Source organism: Varanus komodoensis, unplaced genomic scaffold, assembly GCF_004798865.1.
Source record: "Varanus komodoensis strain SLA01 unplaced genomic scaffold, ASM479886v1 scaffold12, whole genome shotgun sequence".
Classification (NCBI taxonomy): domain Eukaryota; kingdom Metazoa; phylum Chordata; class Lepidosauria; order Squamata; family Varanidae; genus Varanus; species Varanus komodoensis.
In genome coordinates this window covers 6,514,647-6,537,045 of record NW_025335349.1, presented here as the reverse complement: position 1 = coordinate 6,537,045, position 22,399 = coordinate 6,514,647, and the positions used below count along the sequence as shown (strand labels likewise).

The window sequence follows — 22,399 nt, the reverse complement described above, 5'->3', positions numbered from 1 at the left end:
TGAAGACCCCTCCTATTAATTTAAGCTAAGTATTATATCAGATGTAAAGAATTTCCTAATTAGCAAAAGTTTAAAATGGTCTAAAAATAAATAAAAGCAGCAACTGAGGGCCTTAATAAATTTGTTTCACTCCCAATATAGTTTAGTGGAAATTCTCACATCTAACCCAATACTTGAATTTATCAATGATTTGCTTCCACAGCATACCATCTAGGCCATGCACACAGACTATGAGATGCACTCCCTCTTCTGTACTTTCCTCCTCTTCTGTGCTGAAATAGGGTACTGAAGATGCCAGTCTGTGAACATCACTATACATAAATCCAGGGAGCTGAAGTTGCTTCAGTTCCTCTTTAGCCTGAAGAAACCTAAAATAAACACATTTTATTTTACTCACTCTGATAAATGGTCCAGGTGAAGGAAACAAGCAAATTAGATTTGCTTAACTTTCAGTTAATCTATATTTAAAACCACAGATCAATGCAGGCATTTTTCATTTACAGGGTCATTCTTCACTGTATGTTTTTAGCTGGTTTTTAACTGTTTCATGTTTCATTTGATAAGATTTTATGGTATTTTATTGTATTGCTTTTATCTACTGTTGCACTGACAGATGATCAGGGGGCAGGAGGCAGTAGCAAAAATGCCTCTATACAGCTGACAAAGAGCTACAGTGGTACCTCAGCTCACGAACGCCTCAGTTCATGACCCAATCGGGTTGCGAACAGAAATTCCAGAAAAAAATTGCCTCAGGTCACAAACTCCACATCGGGTGATGCGCCCATCTCCCCCTCCCTGAGAGCACTCCCGCAATCATGCCCATCTCCCCCCCGAGCACGCCAGTGATTGTGCCCGTCTATGGCCACAATCGCGGTCATGCTCAGGGGGGAGATGGCTGTGATCTCTGTTGTTCTTCACTTTGTTTCAAATTTTTGTGATAAAAAAATGGTGACAGAATGAATTAATTTACATTGAACCTTATGGGGAAATTTGACTTGGGTCATGACCAATTTGGGTCATGACCAGAGCTGTGGAATGGATTAAGTTTGTGAGTCAAGGTACCACTGTACTCCACATCCTACCTACAATCTTGGTTAGTGCCTTCCAATGTCCATTTCTACCACAGACAGCAGCACTGCGCAATACTAATCTGCCATATTTAGCCACAATTATAATTATCAGTAAAAGATTGAAAGCCTTTTCTGCTACATTTGCACAGCTATCCAGGTTGTTTTGCAACATTATCTGACAATGTTGTATGGATGTTATGCTATATAGTGACAGCTATTTCATTTGCAGAACAGCCCATGGAACTGACCCTTTAATAAGTTACTTCAACTTCAAGAAGGAAGCCTTGCTTACTGATCAACTAAACTACAGTCAAGATCAAGAGCAGCAGCTACCAACTTTTCTATGCACATAGTGAACACTTAAACCAAGATTTTTAGACCTTACTTCTATCCTGCCATAAGGTTCTCAACATGTCTCAGCACCAATGTATATAATCAAGCTATCAACCAAATGTGCTATGTCAGAATAGGTTTCCCATACATTATCCATGCCTCTTCACATCCCAGCACAGTTCATAGCTGAATTAAGAATGAAAGGACAAAACCCTAAAGTCATCTAGTAACTGGTATTCACATCTTTCAATATATGTAATGAGAAGCTGAAGGCAGTACCTTTGATATTACTAAAATAAACTCGTAATAAACTTGCTCTAAAGCGGGGTAGACAACTATTTCATGGTCATTTTGAAATATAAGAATTCAACTACTCAAATTCTTTTGAAAACATAGTGTGAGAAAACCTGGTGTAAGGAAATGCTGAGGCCAGCTTTCCTCAACCTGGTGCTCTCCAGAAGCATGCCCTCTTAACTGCTCAGCCCCCTCAAGTGGTGGGCAAGAGTTTTCTTGCATCCTGTACTACTGCTGCCTATTCCAAGCAATTCTGCTTGGTGTTTTTGCCCAGCACAACTGAAACTGCTCAGCCCACTAAACAGCTGTTTGGTAAGCTGGAGAGAATGTGATTCTACAAACATGCTTGAGCATGCTCAAGCCATGCAAATGGCACGCTGCTGTTCCTACTAGATGGATAAACTCCAGTGTAAATTACCTCCACATATGGCTAATATCAAATGTAGTATAGTAAAATCTAATGTTTACATATCTTACTGATGAAATATCCTGAAATTCCAATCTAGCAAAGCAAAGGAAGTCATAACAAATGTAAATCAAATAAAAACTAAGAAACATAAAGAAATCCTCTCTAAACTGGGCAGTAAAAGCAATTGTTTAAAATCATGCCACTTACATCAGCATTTGAGGTTTGGGGGAGTATTCATACCAGGGGAGAGATGAAGCTGTATTGTAGGATGTACTGCAAGGCTGCTTGAGAACTGTATTAGATTTGTCCTTTGAAGACCATAACCCACCATATGGATAGCCTTTTAATGCAGAGGAGAAAACCAAACTATCTGTACTACACAGTGGAGTCCTATCTATCTCATTTCCAAAAAATTCACTAGTAATCCTTTCCGTTCTTATAGCTGCCTGATTTACTAATGGCAAGCTCTCATCTGAATCATTTGTGGCACCATATAAATTACTATCATCTGCTTCCTCAAAGTAACCATTTTCAACCATGTCTTGATCTTGCTCCTCCTCCTCCTCCTCCTCCTCCTCCTCCAGTGAAACAGAACAAACTGTTCCCCTCTGGGGACTTACAGTACTGCTATTGTCAGAATATATATTGGAAATATCTGTACAGCTTTGATAGCCAAAATAGTTTTCTACAAGTCCTTGTTTCAACATATCAGTACTTCCTTCTGATGACAGGATAGTCACACTTGTGAGGTTTTCATTTTTTGTAGTTGACAATTTATCCGTCATTGGTTTTTGCTCTAAAGATTCATTAAAATGTCCTTCACTTGGTTTCTTCACAGCACCTTCAGCATAAGTAGATATCGAACCTGAAACAATGCATGACTCCCCTAAATAAACAACTCCTGAAGGAATTTCAGTTGCTTTTTCTATTGTATGCAAGTCTCTCTCCAGTAGCTCAATATCTTTACAAACTGCATCAGTATTTAGTTGTGGATTGTAGGGATTCATATCTGTGGATGTATCTTCATCTGAATGCAAAGGACCTGGTATAGATGAGGGCAAAGAAGGCAGAAATGCAGTTTCATTTTCTGACTGTTCTGAAAATGCTACACATTGGTATGGCAGAACCTCCGTTTCTTCGCTATCATCACATTTTGTCAAGTCAATTGCTCCCAGGTCTAATATAGTTTTGCTGTCACTCAACTGGCATTCAGGCACAAGAGATATCTTTGAGTTTTCATCAGGGGAGAGATCATCGTCAGAAGGGAGAGAATTTATCGATGTCAGAGAGGACTGTATTTCACTAACAGCACTTGTACTCTCAGTATAGTGACTTTCTACTGGATTTTTAATAATACAATCAGGTTTTAAGAAAATCTGAGGAAGGATTCTTTCACTGTTGCATGTATTTTGGGGTGTTTCAGAACCCACATCTGCACTTGGGTGCATTGCAAAAGAACTTGGTTCACTTTCTACACCAGAATCTGAAAACCGGGAAGATGCATAGGTCAGGCTAACATCAGGTAGCTTAAGAACATCTCCACTTACGACAGGAGGAGCTTCTTTTGATGAAAGAGCGGACTGATCAGCTGTGACCTTTGCAGATGAATCCTCAGCATGTCGGATATCTGCTTCTTGCCCAACTTCCTTTTGAAGCAGTAGTTCCTCTTTTTCTGTTTTAGGTCTCTTTTCAGATTCTGATCTTTCAACAGTGACTTCCTTTAAGTTCTCTCCGCATGTTCCCCATTGTAAGAAGTCTGTCCGTGATCCAATGCGAACAAATACTTTCTCTCCCCCGTAAACATTCTTACTATATGGTTTTACTTCTATTTTTGTAACTCCTGATGGACCAGTACATTCTTCAACAGTACTTCTGGGTGTCAAACAGCTATCCCATTGAGAACCCCCCATGTCTGCTTGCGCGGTATCAGATTTACCAAAAATGACTGAATTGGCACACTGTGAGATGACAGGGCTACATTGTCTTTCCTCACCCCCTTCCAGTTTGGTAGTTTTTTGCTCAGTTCTAGATGGTAAACTTCTAAATTCTTTTTGACTAAGTTGTCGTATGAAAGTATGCCCACCAACTGTAGAATCCAGCCCTTCTTTCTGGTTATATGAAGGCATGCCTTCAAAGCACTTAGAAATGTCCTCTGGAGCTGCAGTTTTCAAGCATTTGTAGCCTACTAAGATGACAGAGTCCTTAGAATTTTGTTTTACAATTTTTTTGGGATGTTCAGGTTTCATTGTTTTCATCAATTTGGTAACTTTAACTTTGGATTTATTTGCATCTTCACATCTCCCCTTTGCAGATTTTGTAAACTGCTTTTCACTTTCTGATTGCCAAGTATGGGAGGAAACTAAAGGTTTACTTTTCAACTCTGGGCTAGAAAAGCCAGCCATAAAATTTTCTTCAGTATCTAGTTTATCTGTTTTTTTGGAATCAGACTTCTGATGAGCTGTCAACCAGGGTACATCCATCTCTTTAATTTAAAAGAAAAAAGAAGAAAAAAGAAAGAAGATAGCATAATTGATTAGTACTAATACTTTTTGGACACAGAGATATGTATTATTGAAATTATGTTAAATATGAAACCAAGACATATGTATTCCATTAATTAATTAATTTCTAAGAACAGATGAAAGTGTACTCTACCAGGTCAAAAATTTGCTCCATTTAGCACCCTGCTATCTACAATGACTATCGCCAACTATCCAGGTTTTCAGACAGGGGGCTTTCTCAGCTCTGCCTGGGGATGCAAATAACTGAAGCTAGGACCTTTTGCATTCAAAGTACATGCTTTACTACTGAGCTGTGGCCATGCCACAGGTTTTCTGCATCTAAGAAATAAGGAAGATTTTATATTTTAATTAGTATTTGGATATATATATATATATATAAAATATTTTAATTAGTATTTGGAGAGTCTGAGGTCTAAAGCAGCATGTATCACAGCACAGCAGGTTTAGAGGCCTCTAAGCTGCAGTACCACAAGCTACTCCCAAATATTAGGAGAAGCCTTCAATGTAGCACAAGGACTTGTATGCAGGAGGTGATTGTAATGATCACCAATTTGGGAGGCTTAAAAAGGGGACTGGACAAATTCATGGAGGAAAAGACTATCAGTGGCTACTACCACTGCTTGCTATGTGCTACCTGCTTTACTGAAGGCAGCATGCCTACATACACTAGATCCTGAGGAGTTTAGGTAGGCAGAGGTTTTGTAGCCATCCTGCTTGAAGAATCCTGGGTACAGCTGTTTTGCCATTGTGTGAATGGAGGACTGGACTGGACTAGATGAATCACTGGTCTGATCCACCATAGTTCTTTTATGTTCTTATGAAAGGTTCAATTCATCTTTAGATTCTGTTCACAGCTAGTTTTAACATGGAAGCTCTTCAAGCCTTGCCTTATCCTCATATGAACACTTCAAGATAGAAACTTTTATTTCATTCCCCTAAGACAAAATACAGCAAGCTTTGATTTACCTTCAGTGACAGAATCTAGATACCGATCTTCAAAGATGATTGGTAAGGAGTTCAGATCTCCATCTAATTCACTGCATTCAATTGGGAGAGGTGGAAGAGAACTACAGAAGGAGGTGCTTTTTATTGCTGTACACATCTGAAGGTAACTCTGGGCACTGAAAGATACCATTTTATGTTAAAACAATCGTTAAAAAGTAACAACACTTAATTGTAGTCATAGGCAATATTCTGCAAGTCTGTTACATTAATTATGAAAATTATGTTCAGTATAGCTAAGTTAAATCAACTAAACAAAACCAGTATGCATCACTATAAGAAATAACAACCGTTTAGAACAGTGTAACTGACACACACGTACAGCAGGTAATGTGTAACTGCAGAGAGATGAATATACAGGAGGTTAGGAGGTAGCAGAAAGATGCTAGTCAATGTGAAAATGTTCTTTTCCTGACCAATGCAACTGTCCAATATCTGAAGAATCATGCTTCTCAGTGTCTTTGTAAACACTTTCCTCATTTTGGCGCTAGAGGTTGAATAAGTATAATCTTCTTGGCTGTTCAGTGATATAAATGGAAGCTGCCCCTTTAAGTTCCATCTATGGATATATGCAATTCATCTGACCATGAAAGACATCTCACAGCCATATTTGGAGAAGGATGGATTCCAGTTATCAATTATCATCATGTAATGAACCCACAGTTGATCACAGACCTTGCTGTGGTGGTAGTCAGTTACAGGAGGAGCCCAGTGCATCTGTTCAACTCCATTCAAATTAGTAAGAGACAGAGTGCTAACACTACAGTGCTGAACATCCCAATTTCTTATTTATCCATGCTAGAATATTATCTATTTCACCAAAGTGATATATGATTTCCTGAAGTCTCCCTTACAGATTTTTAAATGACACAGTGGTCTCATGTACCCAAATCCCTGTTGTTTTGTTTTTATAGGATTATCAACAGGCTACACATATTGCTATGTGAAACGTATTTGTTACCCAGGAAGACCCTGGAAAAATTATTTGCTTAGAGCTTTTCATTATGGAACTGTTTCAGAATTCCTAGCATATAGCATGGGCACATCAGGTTGCATCCAATGCTGCCCTTTTATTCACAATCTGATCTTAGTGGAGGCTTCTTTGAAAGGAAGGGAGAGGAAAATGACTTTTACCAATTCTACCATCTCTTGCAGCCCTGCATGCTGTCTCCCATACTGATCTGGAGAGTCATCCAAAGCTCAAAAATAAATTTTGGCGGGTACAGGGACCTGTAAAAGAAAGGTGGAATGGGCAAAATAGTCCTCCTCCCTCTTTGGTTCACAGAAGTCTCCACTTGATCAAAGCACTTTGTCTGAATGGAGTAACTGAAGTGTACACTGCCCAACATATGCATGCATACCTGTGTGCACATGCACATGCATACACACAGAAACTTTATTAAATTTACAGTAAGTCAGGAAGGTTAATGAATTATGGCTTTGTATCTTTTTTTAAAGCTACTTACTGTAGTTCTTGATATGCAAGGACTGCTTCTCTTGGATGTTCAAGACAAAAAAATGCTTCAGAAAATCTACGGACCTGAAATGTTTTAAGATCATTTAAAAAGTTAACATCGAAGGATGTTTTTCTTCTCTAAAAGACACCTAACAGCAAAACTGTATTACAATGTCATACTAATAAGTAATGACATATGTTTAATAATAATTTTATAAGAATAGACATACACTGCCAATAGTGATCTAAAGGGAACTAGGGTCTTTTAGGAAATCTTTTAACAAAAACTCAGCCCCCCCACCCCATTTTGGTCAATTCATGAAGGAACATTATACTGCAAGGTGGTGGCAAAATATTTTGGATGATCGCTCCTTTTTCTAGATATAAATATAAATATATATATAAAGGCAACATTAATAATGGTCACTGCTGTCACTGCTCAAAGATCACACACCCTACTGATTGGTAAGTCTGATCCATGAAATCTTATTCCATAATAACTTTATTAGTCAGTCAGGTCAGTGTGTGGAGGCAAAGCATCTGGAGAACCACTTTTAACTTCCTTGCTTTCCACAATGGAAGAAAGGTGGGATACAAATGAAATAATTAAAGGTACTTTGCCTCTGCTTTTCAAAGCAGTTCCTCAAGGTGCACAAATTTCCTCTCCATTTACTTCCCATGCTTAAATTTTTCCTCCTTTTACTTCTTAGCCATCACATTTGCATATCTTTCCAGTTTTGTTTTGTTTTTACTTTAGAAACTAAGAATCTGAATTTGATCTCCATATACTTTTGACATTTCCCAATGCCACTAGTAGCTGTGTATACAATGTTTGCTCACTTCTCCTCAGCACATTCTGAGTTTATTTAGAGGTTTTACTACGTCTGCAATCTTTCCCTCAGCACAGTCAAGTAACCTTACTGTTAACATGGCCATCATGAAATCATTTATCTATGTTCTCAGTGAGTCACACACACACAAAAGGAGCATAATTTTATCACCCTAAAGACACACTTTCCAAGGGATTATTTCTTGCCTCCTTAAAATGACGCCCTCTGTCCAGAGACCCCTTTCTCCACATAGGCACTAGAACTGCCATCAGTCAGTGAAACCATTTTACAGTGCTGGCCTTACCTTGGTACTTAGCTAACTTTGTACTGAGTTATGCTTACTGGCAACAATGTAGGAGACATTTCCCTGTAGTTTCCTTACATGATATTCTAGCAAAGAAACCACAATGGCAGGACTACACTGATACTGCCCTCCCAAGATGGATTACAAGAATGATATCTGAAGACATTACACCAATAGCCTTGTCTATGCAATTCCTCCATGCTCAAAATGGCATAATAGGCATCCATATGAAAGTTGCTCCTACATTACTGCTCAAAGTGTGGATTGACAGTCTCTCAGAACATCACCAAATAAGCCATCTTAGTTCTGAGGGGACAGATTGTTATTCAAGGATCAGGAGTTCACTGCACTAAGTAAGCACAAACCTGCAACTTCTTATCTGTGGGAAGATATCAGACAGACAGACAGACAGATGACATAAATGCAAAACAGTGATCATTGGTAGAAAACCTGTTCACTTTAAACTGAGCCACAGCTCATGCTAGCTGACTACAAGTTAGAGCAGCACGCTCCAATTCCATTTCCAGTCTCTCTCTTTGGAAAGGCCAGGCAGCGGAACAAAGTGTTGCCTACCACTCTCTAAGCATACCATTAGGTAGCAGAACAGCATGTTCCATGCTGCCTTCCAGAGGGAAAGGCTAGGCAGGGCTTAGCCAGGGCTGCCTGCAGGTGCTGACCATGCATTTAGGCAGCAGATCGCAACATTTTCCCCCACCCCATCAACATGCTTAGCTTTTACCTTTCTCTAATGTGGATTGAGCTCAGAAAAAAATTGATTAAGCACACAATTGATTGTGTGACCCTCAATGATCTTCATTTCCTATGAGTTAGTGGTGCGGTTAAAAAAAGGTGCAAAATAAAAATCTAGTTTGTCATTTTGCATGCATGCACAGGAGACTTTATGCACGTATCTGCATGAAACTTCTAGCTCTCCTGGTTACCTCATTACTTCAGTCCAGTTCATTTCCCTTCTAGCCTGTTTGTTATTGCAGCAATCCAGGTTAACCAGGCGTAGTATCTAATCTTCTGTAGCTTCTGTATGACATTGACATTACTGTGATTATTGAGTTAAATTAGATGACTCAGTTGCCACTGGGATTCATGTTGAGTGACAGCAAAACATCCACCAGGACAGCTGAGTTAACAGCCAAATCAGAAATCAAATCTGGTTTACCTGTAGTTTAAGCTAGGCTTCAGTTCAAAAGTTTATCCAGACTTTTAGGCTGAAGAAGTATTTAGGCTTCTAAACAGAAATGCTGTTGATACTGCTAAATACCATAAATGTTGTTACAATAAATTTGTGTTTGTTATACTTTGCTACCATACTTTTGTTTTTGTTGCTTCTTTTTTTATTTCTTGTGTATATTTTAAATTTTTATTGTAAGCTACCTCAGAAACTAGGGCTATACTTTTAAATAAACTGATACAGCATTAAAACATAGGTTTCATACTTTTTAGATCAGCCTTTACAAGGTAGATTTGTGAACTGATTTAGTTGTAAGAATTCAATTTAACACCTCATTAAGAATATAACTTTACTGTAGAACTATGATGGCACACTTCTGTTCTTAAAAGTTTTATCAGGAAAGGATGAATACATACACGCATTGTATGATGTTCTTGTGCTAGCAACGCAGTGACGTCTTCTTGAAAGTTAACAGCCTCCAGAAATTGCCCCCATAAAGCCATCAGAAGTGAACAAAGCTGTGCAAGATTCATGTTTATGAGTTCTGCCAGTTCATCAGGATTCTCCATTTTCTGCACCAACAGAGAAAACAAACACATCTCGATTTCTAGAAATAGGATGTATAGTACACTGAGAAATCCATTCACAAACTCTTTCAAAGTGGACAAATTTAAGTTTAAAAAAAAGTAAAAATGTTTTTAGTCAGGTATCTATACCTTTTGACAACTGATACTAATGACCATTTTTATAACTGATGATTAACTTTAATCTTAAATAGCACTCTAGTCAAATTTTGTAGAATTTCAAATGCTTTTGAAAGATTGACTTTAAGAACTATCCTGTGAATGAGAATGAGGGGCCATTTGATTTGGGAACCTGTTTCCAGGAAGCCTAGAAGGGGAAAGTCAGTTTGCTTAATTATAACCGCCATTCTTTGAGTGGTCATCTGTGCATTCACACATATGGGCTCTGTGCCTGGGTGGAGCCTGTTGTATGGAAGGTTTATTAGCTAAGGGTGATTTGGCAGGAATGCTTCCCCACTTCAGCTTCCAATGCAAGAGGCAAGGAATTCCCACCCACTTCCTCAGATCATACAAGACCACCAAGGTGGCTTCAGAGTGAGGGAGGACTATCAGGACCAACTTCAATCCTGATGACTTCATTCGAAAGGAAAAGTAAAACAGAAAGAAAAAACTAAGAGCAAGATGAACAGCAACATGACAGCAAGCAGGGTCAGTGGTGGGTTGTGTGAATGCACAGATAACCGCTCAAAGAACGACAGTTACAAGTAAGCAACCTGACCTTCTTCTTCATGGTATCTGTGCATCACATATGGGCGATGTGAGCTTACATGAATCTGGACAGCATGGAGGTATCAGTAGCATAGAACAGACAAGAGGAATGCTCTCCCAAAGTCACAGTCAGATCTGGTGTGGACGTTGGCCTGTACTGCCTAATGAAGGTTGAAGGGATTGACCACGTAACTGCTCTGCACAGGTCAGCTACTTTCCATGACAGAATATGGAGATCTACAGTCATCAATGGTTTGAAAGGTTTTCTTGTTGATGTCTGTAGAACCACAGAAAGGCTCTAGTCCAGTGTAAAGAATCATACAAGTGGAGTGATGTTTTCAGTCCTTGCAGGAAATGTTTCACCAGTGTGAGAGAGAGAACTGATGAACCCTGGATGGGGTCATGAAAGGAAGAAACTGCTGCCAAATAGATTTGAATGGGAGACATTTTATGCTGTCTTTGGAAGAGAAGATAAGAGAACTTGTTCTACTGTGCAGTGGTGAGGATCAAAATTATCCACAGATGCAAAGGCGGTGAGGGCTTTTTCATTACAATGCATAAGAATTTCTTGTGGAGAGTTTTAGAGCTGTATCTAAAATAAAGAAGTTTATTCAGGATGGGAGAACTGGATCCTCAAGGTTTGGATTCTCCATGCTGCTAGGCACAGAGTCCTGATATCTGAATGGAGAACCCTGCCATGAACCCAAGACATTAGGTTCAGGTTTGATGGTAGGTCTGAGCTGACATCTTTAATAGGCAAGTAAACTACAGTCATCTTGGTAATCATGGCGTTATAAGGATGTATACGTAGCATCCCAATATTCCTTCACCAGCACTCTTCTTATCAGAGGGAAGGGAGGAAAAAAGTGAAATCAATCCCTATCCATCTCAAGAGGAATACATCTCCCAGAGAGCCCCTGGCCACCCTGCCCAAGAGCAGAAGCTGCTGCACACAGCATTGTTCTGACTGGTAAGCAACTATGTAGGGTGTTCCCCAGGTGTGGGTGGTCAAGTTCAGCTGCCCCTCATGAGCATCAAGAGTCCTCCTGCTCAGCATGTCAGCTACAGTGTTGCTGGATCCACCAATGGGGATGGCCATCAAAGTTATACTCCACTTGATGCTCCAATCCCAAATCTGGACAGCCAGATAGGATAAACTTCCCAAGGTACCGGTGGAGACTGTTGAACTGAGGATGTGGGCAGGAACTCCTCCCCAATTGTAGTGGAAGCCAGAGTGAGGGAGGGGTTCTGGCCAAAATGCTCTTAGCAAGGAAATCTTCCTGATAACAGGCCCCACAGAAGAACGGAGCCCATATATATGATGCACAGAGACCACAAGAAAGAAAATATTTACTCCTTTCTATTATTTGCCTACAAGCAACAAGGATTCAGATACGTATTGTCTCTGAACCAAAAGATTCCATTTGGCTATAAACTGTCACAGACCTATTCTCTTTGGATTTATCCATTTTCCTTTTAAAGCAATCCAAGCTTATAGGACAGAATCCAAAATCACATAAAATGGACCTCCAGTTCAATCTCTCCTCTCCCCACAACCCCTATGCCCTCAGAAAACCTGTTCCGCAGAGTCTCCTAACCTTCCAGAAAAATTTTTGAGGGTGCATGGGGAGGATGCAGGGAAGAGGTGGATGATCTAATTGGATTCCACCCATGGTGATCACCACCATTTTGTAGCAGTGTGTGGAAGTACTTCCTTTTGGTTGTCTTGAATCTGTCACGCAGTTTCACTGGAAGAGAAAGAGATACAACTCATCTTTCTCTATTTAGTTTTCTGTCCTTTCCCACACATAGGCTAAATCCAGCAACGTATGCGCTGAAAACTGCTTGTATAACAGGACTATCCCCTCCTCTTGTCCACTCTGCAGCCAACCATCCACTTGAGCTGTTCCACAAGGGTACAAGAGGATGCTCAACCCTACCCTTCCACTTATGGAAGATCCTCCATTAGCAGGAATTAACCTGACAACACTCACTTAACTGTCATCTTTTTTCTAAAGTAAAAAGGCCAAACACCTCAATGTTTCCGCGTACGGAAAATGTTCCAGTCTCTTGATCATTCTGGTTGCACTTTCTTTACCTTTTGTAGTTCTCCAAATATCCTATTTGAGATGAAGTGACCAGAAGTATACAGTATTCCAAATAAGGTCACCATATAGAATTATATAAACTTTATATTTTCTGGCCCTTTAGTTTCATTCCGGTGTTCAGTACCAGGGAAAGGACTTGCCTTTTCTCACTCCTGGCAAGTTGGTATCTTCATCAAGCAATCATGAACCTCGTGATCCTTCTGGACAGTTATTGCAAGCTCAGATCTCTTCTACAAATTTAAGCAGCTAGGAGTTCTTCCCCAATGTGCATCAGTTTCACTTGCTTAGGTTAACTCTGATTTGACAATTTGTTTTAGCAAACCTGGAATTTTGAGGGTTTTTAGAGCTTTTTGCAGAACGATTAGTACTCATTCTAAATAGCATTACAACAGTCCAGAGGTTATTCGGGGGGGGGGGGGTTATCCCTCAAACAAGCCATGCCATCAGGATTCAGAGGACACAGCAAATTAAGCCTTGGCCAATGATTAGGGAAAAAGAAGCCAGCACACACTGCAGATTAAAATAAGCTACTGTGGCTTATTTTGACTGTGTAAACCAGGCCAATTTGTTTAATTTTTCACTATCCTGCGTTATCTGCAAACTTGGCTCTTTCACTGCTCTTTTCACAGTAATTTATTAATAAATTAGACAGTACTAGGCCCAATAGAGAACTTTGCAATGAAATCCTTCCACTGTGGGAAGCAATCATTTATCTGGGTCCTACTTTTTCACAAATTCACCTTAATATGTCTGATTTGAGGGTAACAGCAACTCAAGGGTTGCTCAAACCATGCACTTGCAGGACTGAGCACAAGCAAACATAATGCCTCCCGGAAGGTCTCACTTTCCACGTACGAGTAGTTTAACCATCAATATGCATTATGTGCAAATCCAGCCTATACAAGGGCCCGTACTTTTATCCCCTGTGACTGCCGCTCAGAAACCTTTGGTGAAGCAAGCGCTTTGTAAAGATCTTGGAAGTGCAAGTATGTAGTTTCTACCAGATTCTCTACAAATCCATTGAATAATGGCAATAACTATTGCCAAAGAGAGGTCAGTTAGTAAAACAGCAGCAATTCTCAGGGGAAGGACAGTGGGAAGAACCAAGCTGAAAGTAGGAAGAAAGCAGTAATTTAAGATTGATATGGATTAGGATAAAAATACCTTTATTTCTTCACAAAGTTCTGACAGGCGTGCTTCTACATCTACATCTATGTTCTCTGAAAAGATCAGAGTGTATATAAAATTAATATTGCTAAATTCAAAACTACTTTTGGTAGATTTCAGAGCATCAGCTCAGTTTCAAAAATATTTAGATTCTCTTGATATTTCTCAAATACAGAAGTCAAAATAAAAACTACTAAATATCTAAAATGAACTAGATTTCAGTAAAGGCTAAAAATGCTTTCTTTCTGAATTTTAATTTTTATTATGTTTATTGCTACATTGTTTTGAAAAATATCTGTATTTTTCACCAAGTGTACAAGAATACAACTTTTCCCCCTTAGACTTCTCTTGATTATATATTTTAGAAAACCGCCAAAAACCAACACAGGACAACACAGACAGGTATAATCTTCATATTGAACCCACAAACAAAGTAATATCCTGTAAACCCTCACTGGAGAAACAAAATTCAGAAGATTTACATTTAAATCTAAGACTCTACATTTAAAAAATGATGAAATTTGGGAACAGGGAAATGGGGAGTATAAGAAGATGACTAATGAATGAGTTTTGCCACATACAGGCTTAGATCCTATGTTCTTCATAAGCAAAATTCTATTCATAAGACATTCCTGCTGGTGGAAGTCTATTAAGGTAGAAGTAATTTCTGTTGCTTGTCCTTTTATCCATGGACCCTGAAAATCTGCTCCAAACTGTTGGGGAGCTTTTTGAAAATGGTGGTGCTGCAGAGAAACTGGTGAAAACCATTCCTCCTTTTCTACCAGCAGCAGCCTTCACTGGATCAGAATCCTACAAGGTGTCTGTGTACATCGGGAGAGGACAACTTTCAGGATTCCAGGAGCCGCTTTCAAGTTCTTATCCTTTGCTCATGAGGAACACTCCCGCCATTGCACCACTGAATTCAATGACAGCATATATACTCATTTGTCTGTTTCCCTCTTCTGTAGCAGTTTACCAAAACAGTTCAGCAACAAGCTTCCTTTTTTGTCAGCGCTGCAAATTACAATGATGCAGCAGTGACCAGGGGCATCTGCATGCAGGTTGCATATTTCCCATACCTGGTACACACAGACAAGATGAATTTCCAAATCCTTTACATTGTATATGAAATGTAACATGTTCTAATAATTTAAATCTGCAAAAGAAGCTTTGCAGATTAGTTAGCACTATAATTTATTTTAAGATTCATTTTCAAAAGAAATATTTTTATCTGGCCAAATGTTCTCAGGTACATATTTCTTTTTAAAGTCCTTATTCTTTCCGGAAAAAATTCCCTTTGCCCAATTTAAAATTTCCTTGGAAAGTAAAAATGTGTTTGTAGAAAAGGCAACACATTTTTGATTCAGTATATAGCACTAATATACATTGAGGTGGTGTCAATTTGTCCAGTTTTCAACCTAGAAATTAAACACTGTATATACCTATGAATAAGACAACTTGCATATAAGATGAAGCTGGTATTTTGGGCTGTTTTCTGGTGTTTGTCTTATGTTGGGCATATAAGATGAACCCTAACTCTTGAGCACTAACTGCCTACACGAATAATGTCAACTGGCTTCAGCAGATATTTGATAGTCAGAAACTTCTAGACTCTCATGTCATGTTATTCTAACTAGTAGCCACATCACTTCTTTGGAGGGTTGGGTGACAGGGAGGAGGCCTGCACAAGCAGACAACCACACGAGGATCTCTCTTCTTGGCTGCCACCATGGCCAGCCTGGAATGGTGTGCCACCCCGTGGCAAGGGTGGGGTTGGAGCCAGACTTGGGACTGGACCTATGGCCACGTGTGAATCCCTCAATGTGGCATGGAACCAGCTCTCCTGGAGTGGGCTGTGCTCCAGTGTGTTGGGTCTCATTTTAAGCTAAAGGGTATTTCAACTGTGAATGAGGTAACTGTAACACAGCTAGAGGGTTCAACATAACCGAGAAGATGGTACAAGGCTGGAGGAAGAATGAAGACAAACCAAGGAAAATTTTTCACCTGGAATATAAGACGACCCCCAGTTTTTGCTTTGTTATTGTTAGTTTCAAGGGTTGTCTTATATGCTGGTGTACATGGTGTATCTCCCCAAAAGACAACCATAAATTAAAACTATCTGGATAGAAGTATGGGATGAGAAGCATTTATCTCTACAGAGAATTTGGAAGCAGCCTTGGCACAAATTTGATTACTAAGGTTCACAACTGAAAATACGAGAAATTTGCACAAAAGAAAAATTAAGGTAAAAAAGAAGGCAACAAAACTTCTAAATAAGCTATTCTTGAGACATTTTCTGCTGAATAATTTTCCAACGATTGGAATACTAATAATTTTGTATTTGAAAACATTAACAGTTGAGTAAAAATTGAAAGTTATTCCTAAAAGCAAGCATGCAATGGGCAGGATCCAATGCTAATCAGCCATCCACCTGCCCAGTGAACCTTTCCCCTGGGATCCCAGACAGCTGCAGGCCCCACGACATCCCCAATGCTGCCCTAGGGAAGAGTACATGGAGACTATGCGTGTGTGTGTGGGGGATCCCTCCAACTAACAGATGCCATTCTGTTGGTGAGCAGTTGTCAGTGGATCCAACCTGATGCTTTTTCTTTTTAAAGTTACTGAGTACTGAGAAAGCTCCTATTATAGGAGCTTGAAGTGAGATTCTAGCATGAAGAGAAGAACATTAACATCAACTTTACATTTCTCCTAAATGCCATATTCAATTATTCTGACCAAAATACAAAGAGATATTTAGGTTTAAGCAAGACTTTGCATGTATCCAATGGTCCTCCATCAGAGAATAATTTTCTGTCAGAAGAGAAGCTTTGGATCCAACTTAAGTACCTCTAAAGAACTGTCCATATATACCATATCAAAAGTGATTGGTCTATTAAAAAGCTACTGTTTTTCAAGCCATTTTGTGTAGTTCAACTTTTGAACCAGCAAGGCAGAATCTAAATATCTAAATATCGCCTAAATAAAGGCGAAATGAATAAAATAGTAGTTTGACATTCAGTAGGGAAAGAGCTATGTATGCTATTTGAGGAAAGCATATCTAAAACCCACTAGTTCAACAGTACTCTGAATACTAGTATTTTTCCTCTGCTTCACCAGAAAATTATGCTGTGCATTAATGCCTGATTTTAAGTATTTATAACAAATTTGCAACAAGTCTATTTTTCAGCTGAGAATTTTGGGAAATGGGATGTTATATAAACAAGATTATCAACTAGAGATGAGAAGAACTGGTGGGAAGAGATAAAATTAGGAAATAGGTTTTTTATTGTTCATCCCCAAGCAACATTTTTTGGAACAATTTTGTATAATGGAACAATTTTGTATAATGGAATATTTTCTGTTAGAATGGTGAACAAAATGTTTAAAGTAATATATAGCCACCAGGCCATTTCTCTGAAAACTATACAATACAATGTCTCTTAATAGAGGACTAGAGATGTAAGATGTCTGGAAATGTTGAACTCACAGGGGAAAATATTTTTAAAACTTTCTCCATAAGATAAGCAACATTGAACATTTTCCGCCTGCTCTTCTTAGACTTATTTCATTGATATAAACACTTAGGGATACTCCAAATCATGTTCTCTTTCCCAATGTGTGACTGAAATCACTGTATCATAGAGGGTTAGGGTTGAGAAACTGAGAAATGTGAGTTAATTAATCCACTATTTGTGATGGTACATGCCTGTGCTTACTACTGCTATTTCGAATACATAATTTCTCAACAGCCTAATTAGAAATTATTCCATGAGGTGCAAATCCTGAGACCATGGACATTATTATTATTATATTGCACTGTGAGGAACCCAAGGTGGATTATATAGCTCCACTTTATCTTCGTAACAACTTTGTGAAATAGGCTAGGCTGAGAGTATGCAACTAGCCCAAAGTCACCCAGTAAACTGCACATCAAAGTGAGCACTAGAACTCAGCTAACCCAAGTCCCTAGTCCAACACTCCAAGCAACCCACCATACTGGCTCTCCCACATTTCATTAAACAACTAACACTAAACCTAACAATAGCCACCCACACGTAACCCATGAATAACTGTGCATGTCATAGAATAACCTCCAGTTGGGGTGACAATGGAACATAATCCCAGAAAATTAAGTAACCCACAATTTGCTGCAGTTATGTGTGAACTGGTACACAATCTGAAGGAAATTTCATTCTTGACAGTTTGGATCTTGTTCTATAGAGGCCTGTATTTCCAGGGTTCTTCTGATTAAATGATTTACAGCCAATATAGCTGTAAAACTCGCATGCAAGAGAAACTGTAGATAATTTTGCCACTGCCACTACATGTGATGGATTATATGTTTTATTCTCACCAATGTTACTTTTTTTTTTTTAAGAACTCAATTGTTGCATTTAAAAAAATAAACTACTCAATTAGACCTCACCATTAGGAAATGCTGCCTCAGTGTTTAACCACTGCCATCAAAATACATACTCCATACCTAAAAGAAACTTAGAAAGTTTGATTTTTATTGTGTAGGCCTGGGACTGTAACCACCATAAGAGACAGCTTGCAAAATGAACAAAAATCAATATGCATTATTATAAGGTATATTACTTATAAAAGGGAATAAAATGTTGCTTTGTAATAATAAGTTGAGATTGTATAAAGGTTCTTAAATATGTTTGGTTATCATGCTTAATAGCTAAGAGAATCTTTGTTAGCTAAATAAGCTTTCAGTGACTTTTCCTTCAGACCAGATTTCCCTAAACTTCATTTCAAAAATTCCTCACAAACAAGAACAAATGCTATAATCAATTCTCTGCCTCCAGCTTTTCCTGCTTCTTTTGACTTCTAGAATGATTCAGATATTTTAGGAACTACTCGCTGAAGTTTCTGGTCAGACATAAGAGAGGAATCTAAAACATATTAGATTGGTTTGCTCATAAAATGGCTATATCTGGTATATTAAATGTAGCTAATTCAAAGAATAATAGCAGATTTACTGTGTTTACTTTACATGTTTAATTTTAATTTGAGCAACCAAATTATAGGAATACATTTACCATCCTAAAGTACATGAATATAAAACTATACAGAGCATTAAAAATAGTATTACATTTTTCCATTATTCCCAAATGCTTCATTTTGAAAAGAAAAAAAATATGGGGATTTCTGATTTGCATGTTACTTCAACATTTCTGAAAACGTTTTCATTTCTGAAAACATTTCTGTATCTCTATTATCAACCTATTATGGGTTTAATATAATATGTAGATCAAAGAATTATGCAATAAAAATGTAATGCCCAAGAGGACAAGAGGAAGATCAATTCCTGTCCTGACAAAATAAATTATGTACCCTCAAATTCACAACATTTATCTAGTGATGTTGAAGAATCTTTGATTTTCTAATAGTACTACGGGGTCAATGTTTTCTGGCTTGAGCACTCGTATACAAAGAGCTCAGCAGAACTCTCCTCTGTCCCCTTCCTCAGAATGCATGAATCATCAGCACAGAGTGGACCTTCTATTTTCCCATTCTAACTGGCAGCTCCAACCTAGGGTCAGCCCAGAATTTACACTAAATTTGCATGACTGGTGCTTTGAGTTGGACAGGACTGGGGAAAACAGGAAGATATGCAGGCAGGGGCTCCATTGGTCTGTACCACAAACCCTTCACTCAAGCTAGGAACTGATGATCTAAAATGCACCATTTTAGTAGCCAGGTTGTTATACTTCTGCTCTTTTTGAAAAAAGGTGTTTCTGTCATTTAAGGTCACCACCAGCAGCCATCACCTCACCTTAATAGTTAAGTTTAGAATTTACAGGTGGGCTACTGTTCATTCAAGAAGATTATATCACATGAGTTCTTATCAACAGCCATGTAAGAACTGGAGGAGAGGAACAATGGGGTTCCAATTCTTAGCTCCCACTACCAACAGAGGCAAGATATAGGGTTGAATCTTAGTATGAATAGAAGGACTCCTTCTGTTCTTTGAAGTGTTTCTAGTCCAATGGAAATCTCCTGAAAGAAAAGTGAGGGAGGGGGCCAGGGAAAGCTCCCTCACTATTATGCTCTTCTAGAAGGTCTTCCAATCCTCACGAACAGCTTTTCAAAAGGGAAGGAAGAAGTAATGAACATCAACTCCCTCCAGTTGAGCATCCAGTAAGCAGAACTCCACACATGAACTCCACCCCATTGAACATTAGTGCTCAGAGTTAAGTCTATGTTATTTTATCCCATGACCATGTCTTTGCAATAATTTGCATTTGTTGTATCATGCTTTGCAGTAATTCCAATTTTACAACATGAGAAGAAACAGAAGCCAAACTGCCAATGAAATGAGCTCATTTCATCACCACTGCCTAGTCAGACAGAACTCTTAAGGGCTTTAATTTAATGTATTCATTAAAAGTTAAACACCCTCTTATATTAGAGCTCAATGGCATCTTTAGGCTTTTTTGCTTCTGCTTAACCATGATATAAAAGGTATTTTTACAAACAATAAAAAGCTATGATGTTTTAATATAATAAAGCCTAATGGGTTAAAGATATAACCTACTTTAAAAAAAAAAACGTACCTAGATAGGCGTCTCCCTGGATTCGTAGATATTTTCTTCTGAGTAGGCGCTCATAAAGGACCTGCATGCTGGACTTGGCTAGTTATAAGGATTGTACACATGACTAGTTACTACACTCCTTTTTCCATCTGTGTTTTTATTATTTATGATTAGCCTTAAAGTTAGTAAGAAAATTTTATCACTCACCTAGTAATTAGTGCAATTAGATAAGAAAAATTAACTACAGAATTTAGTAAAGTACTAGAGACGGAGTTATTGATGATGTACATTATGGAATTTATTGGATTCTTATCACCTGTTTTGTATTTTTGTTTACTAAATCAGGATTGCCCAAATGCTAACGATTTCTATTATTTCAGTACACATACACACACATATACAATTGGTGTGAGGCATATATTTGTACATAATTCAGTTTTTAAAACCCCTTTTTGAAATAAAAATGTACATCAGAGAAATGTATATAGAAGGAAAAAGGGAAACAGACAATAAATGGCAAGTCAAAAGAAAATAACAGCAAACTTTTTTTGAAATTTAAATAGGATTTCAGGACTGTTTGCTTTCCAGAATCCCATTTGAATCTCAGTATTTTGAAAACATTTTTTCAAGAGAAAAACTCTAGATAGCTTATAACAAATTTCATATTGCATCATCATGGTACAAATAATTCAGAATACTATTTTTTTTCCAGTGAGTGCACAATGGGAACACAGTTGCAGGTAAGAAGGTCCCAGCAACTTCCTTCAGACTTTCATTACATGCAACACTGACTGAATTGCTTTCAGTATATTTACAAAAAGGGTTATTTAGGAATGTATTAGTAATATTAGTACATATCAATGCATTAAACTCTTGTGTCATATATATAAGCCAAATTAATCTACTGAACAATCTTTAAAAATTCACAAATAGAATATTGAATACAGCAAATGCCAGTAATAGAAACATGATCTATTGCAAACTACTTTTTTCTAATCTGAATTACCCTTTTCAAAACAGGTTTAGAAATCTGCTAACATATGGGCTTTTTTCACTCATACAGTGGTTAAGAGAATATTAATTTGATCAATTTTTAGACATTCCCTATTATTGTAACACATTTTACTCAAGTGTAGCTAATACGAAGTAAAATATTCAGAACATTTACTTTTATTAATTCATAAAGCTGGATGGGTGTCTTTACAACTGCATGACTGGCATATTTTAAGTAGAAATAAAAGCTACGCAATGCTAATTTCACAAATAGTCTTGGTAAAGTAAAACATTTAAGGCTTGGGAAAAAACACAAGGGAAATTATGGACATTCTAGATTTACGAGTAGTCAACTTAGTCCACATGCAGAAACAGGGTTCTGTATGAATACTACTCCTGCACAAGATGCATAAAAATTATCTTAGCATGCAGAAGGTAATAAACAACATTCAGCAATGGGGCATCACATGCAGTAAGTGTACCTTACCCCATACAGATTCTATATGGAAATAATTTCCAAGTTTGCATACTAAGTCCTTGCACTTTCACATGTGTGGGAGTGCTAGTGTAGACTTTTGCTACTCCCATGGAGCTCTAGTTTAGGCTAGCTACCTACACGTTAATAGTAATAAATATCATATTGGTTGCATTCACACACAATACAAATCCTGCCTTACCATGAACAAGATGTGTGCTTATATGTGCAGCCACTTCATGCATACTTGGCTCTTCCCACTAGCATGACCAGCTAAACTCAACTGGAATTAAATGTAATTGCCAAGGAATTGCCATGTTATCCAAACTTGGGTTCCCAGCTTGTTGCAACCTTGACAAATAAGGATTGTCTTAAAAATCCTGCCTTGTTTGAAAGAAACAAGCCATAAACTC

The 22,399-nt window shown here is 38.2% G+C and overlaps 1 protein-coding gene across 6 annotated transcripts in view; it reads right to left on the bottom strand.

Annotated features, from left to right (window-relative positions):
• The window catches only part of FAM135A (family with sequence similarity 135 member A), a 75,049-nt gene that overhangs the window by 11,960 nt on the left and 40,690 nt on the right, over nucleotides 1-22,399 (bottom strand). For 4 of the 6 annotated variants that reach the window (XR_006413849.1, XM_044421594.1, XM_044421591.1 and 1 more), the window contains exons 10-16: nucleotides 20,540-20,617; nucleotides 13,971-14,026; nucleotides 9,823-9,978; nucleotides 7,097-7,170; nucleotides 5,595-5,749; nucleotides 2,314-4,588; nucleotides 208-368 (exon numbers count right to left, since the gene is read on the bottom strand). Coding sequence is in view for 5 of the 6 variants with exons in the window: in XM_044421594.1 (XP_044277529.1) it covers nucleotides 208-368; nucleotides 2,314-4,588; nucleotides 5,595-5,749; nucleotides 7,097-7,170; nucleotides 9,823-9,978; nucleotides 13,971-14,026; nucleotides 20,540-20,617 (2,955 nt within the window). In the remaining variant the exon portion in view is untranslated. Of the gene's footprint in view, nucleotides 1-207; nucleotides 369-2,313; nucleotides 4,589-5,594; nucleotides 5,750-7,096; nucleotides 7,171-9,822; nucleotides 9,979-12,296; nucleotides 12,443-13,970; nucleotides 14,027-20,539; nucleotides 20,618-22,399 lie in introns of those variants that run through there. The other 2 variants (XM_044421595.1, XM_044421596.1) reach the window with 2 other exon arrangements.